The sequence below is a fragment of the Penaeus monodon genome, chromosome 41 (genome assembly GCF_015228065.2).
Source record: "Penaeus monodon isolate SGIC_2016 chromosome 41, NSTDA_Pmon_1, whole genome shotgun sequence".
NCBI lineage: Eukaryota > Metazoa > Arthropoda > Malacostraca > Decapoda > Penaeidae > Penaeus > Penaeus monodon.
In genome coordinates this window covers 25,241,642-25,246,641 of record NC_051426.1, presented here as the reverse complement: position 1 = coordinate 25,246,641, position 5,000 = coordinate 25,241,642, and the positions used below count along the sequence as shown (strand labels likewise).

Here is a 5,000-nt window from a genome sequence, read left to right as displayed (position 1 = left end):
TGATAGTTGATGCTGAGATAGTGGGTACAAGCTTAAAGTTTTTAAAAACCGAAATTATTATTACTTCCCTGATATCAAATACTATTCATCATATGAATAACAAAACGTGTATTAAATATTAATGAATATATTTCCTTATCACTATCACCACTGATAAAATAAATCCTTGCAGATCCTTGCACAAAATAATACGAATTATGAGAACTGATTTCTGTTCCTCACTTTCGATTATATGAGATAAACTAAGTATGAATAACAATTAAAAGTATATTTCTAATAAATAGATTATACCTAATTTATTATGAGTCTCATACAAAAAGTCAAGTTTTCCGTCATAGGATTAATTTACAGTAATAATGATAGCGAAAATTATAATAACAGTAGCAATGGTAATAGTTATAATGGCAATTATGATAATGGTTGGAATAATTTCATCAAAAATATAATGATGATAAGATATTGATAACGATTATGATGAAGAGGTTACCGGTAATGATAATAATACTAATGATGATGATATTGATAATGGTGATTATAATAATGATGATGAAATAACAATTTAACGTTGGTAATAATGATGTTAACAGCATTGGTAATTATGAAAATAAATATAATAGATAAATAAAGTGTTTATACTATCATTATATCTATTACAATATTATGATGGCCATTACAATTATGACAATGATAAACATGATCAAGCATACATTTTTCACCATTTTGTTGTTTCTATTCTATTATTTTGTTAATTATATCTAGTAATATTGTCGCTATTCGAGATATATATCCGTGATTATAATCGTCACCATCTTTACTGTTGTTCCTGTTATCATCAATCTCTCTATTATTATTGCTATTGTTATTATGATTATGATTATTGTTGTCGTTTTTATCATTATCAACATCCCTATCATCACCATTACCTATATTTTCATTACTAGAACTATTATTCTCATGTTTATCATCAACCTTGTTTTTTTATTTTTTTTTTATGTTGATGTTGTAAATATCATTATTGATCTAATAATAGTCACTTCCGTTTTTGTTACTATCAACATCAACACTGAAGATCAGCATCAACATCGTTTAATTTATTTGCACATCCACTGATCAAACACGTTTTCAAAAACACGTCATTCATTCATTGCTCCTTTGTTTTCTCTTGATTTCCTTCCAATGTTCTATATAATTCCCTTAGTGCCTATTCTAATTCCTTATTACGAATAACAGGAAGAAGCAGTGGTATCTTTTCCTGACATGAACTTCCATGGGCTGTTTGATGACGACCAGGTTATTTTCACCGGCGTCAGGGGCATGACGGAGCTAAACCACTGTCCCCCTCGTGAAGTAAAGGTAAAGGTTAATCTTATACTGTATATCTACGTGTGTTTATGTTTCGGTTAGTGATAGGATATACTCACTTTTTTATGCAGTCGATTACTTCGGTTACTTTTGCAATGAGTAATCGATTACTTTTCGATTAGTTTTGCGGTGGTATTTTGTAGAGTATAAGATGTGCATTTATGGTTTAGGTGTAGTTTGTTTGTCTCTCTCTCTCTCTCTCTCTCTCTCTCTCTGTCTCTCTCTCTCTCTCTCTCTCCCTCTCTCTCTCTCTCTCTTCTCTCTCTCTCTCTCTCTCTCTCTCTCTCTCTCTCTCTCTCTCTCTCTCTCTCTCTCTCTCTCTCTCTCTCTCTCTCTCTCTCTCTCTCTCTCTCTCTCTCTCTCTCTCTCTCTCTCTCTTTCTCTGTGTGTGTGTGTGTGTGTGTGTGTGTGTGTGTGTGTGTGTGTGTGAGCGTGTGTGTGTTGAACTGGTTCCCGTCGCCCTCTCCCTCCTCCCTCCTTCCCACCACTACCTAAACACTCGGGTGATAACAGGTGCGAAGGACCAAAACGAGTAAATATGCACCTGATAAAAAAAGAAAAAAAAAAATCCGGACCAAACAAGCATCATATGTCAATTCGTTGGGTTAAAAAAGGTCATGGTGAGTTGCGTTAGACTGAAATATACTGAGACGGTCCTCAGTTCAACCCTGCTTGTGGGAGTCACCGTTTGGTAATCAATTATTGGATATTATAATCGACTACTGAGAAATTTCACGCTGTCATCGAGGTAATTGAGTTTCAGTTGATATTTGACATTTTGGTTTGAAATGGTATCGACCGATAGTGGTTTATTTTTTATTTTATTATTTTATTTTTTTTATTCTATTTATTTATTTTTATTTTGGTTTGAAATGGTATCGACCGATAGTGATGTTTATTTTTTTTCTTATTTTTCTTTTATTTTTTATTTCTTTTATTTATTATTATTATTATTATTTAGAAATCTTTATATAAATGGTTGTGTTAATGCTAGTACGTACTTGATCCATATCTCGTAATATATATATCATTCGTTGCTCGTTTCTCATTCAAAACAATGCTTCGATCAATAACAGTTTCCGTAACATCGGGTGTCCTTATTTGCACAAAATCCGTCTTGCAGATTTTATCTCCGACCCTCATCAGCATCGGCGACACAAGCAAGATGTCTGACTACGAAGGCGGAGGAACCCTGAAGCAGATTCGAGTGAGCGAGTTTAAATCCTTCAAGTCTCTGAAGGACTCTATCCGGAATCCTTCCTTCGTCACCACGGACGATCGCAAGACGCACCTCCTTCCGCTGGTCCATGTGGCCTTCTTGGCCCTGCATGAGTACGTGAAGGCCAAGGGGTCGCTACCTCGTCCTTGGAATGAGGACGACGCCCAGAAGTTCCTCGAGGTCTTCGCCACTGTCAGAGGCACCTGTCCCGTCGCCATAGAGAAGGTGGACGAGAACCTCCTGCGGAAGTTCGCCTGCACGGCCGCCGGGGAGCTCGTGCCAGTCAACGCCGTCGTCGGGAGCATCGCCGCCCAGGAGGTCCTGAAGGCGTGCTCGGGCAAGTTCACTCCCGTGTCGCAGTGGCTTTATTACGACGCCCTGGAGAGCCTGCCGGAAGACAAGTCGTCACTGACACCCACTCACTGCGCTCCCGAAGGCGGCCGCTACGATGCGCAGATCGCAGTGTTCGGGCGGGATTTCCAGAGGAAACTGGAGAACCTGAAGTACTTCATCGTTGGAGCGGGGGCGATCGGCTGCGAACTCCTGAAGAACTTCGCCATGCTGGGCATCGGCGCCGGGGAGCGGGGGAGCCTCACCGTGACGGACATGGACCACATCGAGAAGAGCAATCTCAGCAGGCAATTCCTTTTCCGCTCCTGGGACGTGAAGAAGGCGAAGTCGCGCGTCGCCGCCGCCGCCGTCGGACGCATGAACCCCGAGGTGCACATCGTCTCGCACGAGCTCCGCGTTGGCTCGGAAACGGAGCACGTCTACAACTCGGAATTCTACAGCCAACTGGATGGAGTGGCCAACGCTCTTGACAACGTCGAGGCCAGAAGGTACATGGACGGGCGGTGCTGGCACTACCGGAAGCCTCTCCTGGAGTCGGGGACGCTGGGCACAAACGGCAGCGTCCAGGTCGTGGTTCCAAACATCACAGAACGCTATATAATACACGGCGGATCGCACAAAAACGCCATCGCTATGTGCACTCTAAAAAACTTCCCCGTCAACATCAACCACACCCTGCAGTGGGCGAGAGACATGTTCGAGGGCGCGTTCCGGCAGCCATCTGAAGTGATCAAGCAATACCTAGAGGATCCGGACAAGGTCCAGCAGATGCTGAGAGCGCCGACGCCCCAAGACATCGAGCACCTGAACTCCCTGAAGGAGGCAATATCACGCATCCCTCGCTCCTTCGCGGACTGTGTGAAGTGGGCGAGGCTGCAGTGGGAAGAACAGTTCCACTTCCAGATCGCCGAGCTCTTAGAGCAGTTTCCTCCCGACCACAGAACCGAGAGCGGCGCGCCCTTCTGGACGGGGAACAAGCGCTGTCCTCACCCCCTCAAATTTGACGCGGCCGAAGAGGAGCACCTTACCTTCGTCCTCGCCGGCGCCAATCTCTTGGCGGAGTCCTTCGGCATCCCTCAGGTGCGGGACCCCCAGGCCATCGCCAATGCGCTGAAGGAAGTCGACGTTCCGGAATTCGTGCCCCGAAAGGAGCCGAAGAAGGATGAAGGACTCCTCAGCTTATTCATGGGCTCGCTCAAGATCTCGGACCTCCAGGCCGCCATCTCACCTCCGGATGACCTCAAAGGACTCATTCTCAATCCGCTGTCCTTTGAGAAGGACGATGACACAAACCTCCACATGGACTTCGTGACGTCCGCCTCCAACCTGAGGGCAGAGAATTACAACATCGAAAAGGCAGACAAATACACCAGCAAGAGGATTGCAGGCAGGATCATCCCTGCCATTGTGACATCGACTGCCTTGGTGGCCGGGCTGGTGGCGGTGGAACTCTTCAAGGTCGTACAAGGGCACGAGAGGCTAGACTTATACAAGTGCAGCGAATTTAGTCTGGCTCTTCCCCGATTCTGCTCAATGGAGCCAGAACCTGCCCCTGTCAAAGTGGTATGTGAAACTGCTTACGGTTCTATTCCTCTAATTAATTTTCTTATATTTTTTTTTTCAGGTCTACTCATTTTTTTTCAAAGCAGTTCCCCTAATTAATTTCCTTATGTTTTTTAAGGTCTACTTTTTTAAGCTTTTTAAAACAGGTAGCCCCACCCCGTCTTGATGAAAATTCTCGTTGGCAACTTCCGAATTAAGCCCCGCCTTTATTCATTACAAATATTAAATATTCTTTTTATTTTTTTCTTGGTTTCATTTTCGTTTATTTTTTTACCATTATTATTACTGAACCACCACCTTTGGCCAATAAGAGCACACTGTGAGATATCAGGTACATTTAGATACATAATTATTTGTATAATTTACTCGCTTCTGTTATAATCACCAAAATAAAACAAAATTCCCCTCTTCTATTTATTATAACTAAGAGTTCTTTACCAAAATGCCCTTGGGAAAAAGTCAATTTCAGTTTTGGGTTCAACAAGACAAATGGAAGTGTTACATG

The 5,000-nt window shown here is 42.8% G+C and overlaps 1 protein-coding gene across 1 annotated transcript in view; it reads left to right on the top strand.

Annotated features, from left to right (window-relative positions):
• Positions 1 to 5,000, top strand: part of LOC119598707 (ubiquitin-like modifier-activating enzyme 1) — a 12,062-nt gene that overhangs the window by 6,106 nt on the left and 956 nt on the right. Inside the window, exons 5-6 of the mRNA XM_037948477.1 lie at positions 1,231 to 1,353; positions 2,486 to 4,495. Coding sequence (XP_037804405.1) covers positions 1,231 to 1,353; positions 2,486 to 4,495 — 2,133 coding nt within the window. The remainder of the gene's footprint in view (positions 1 to 1,230; positions 1,354 to 2,485; positions 4,496 to 5,000) is intronic.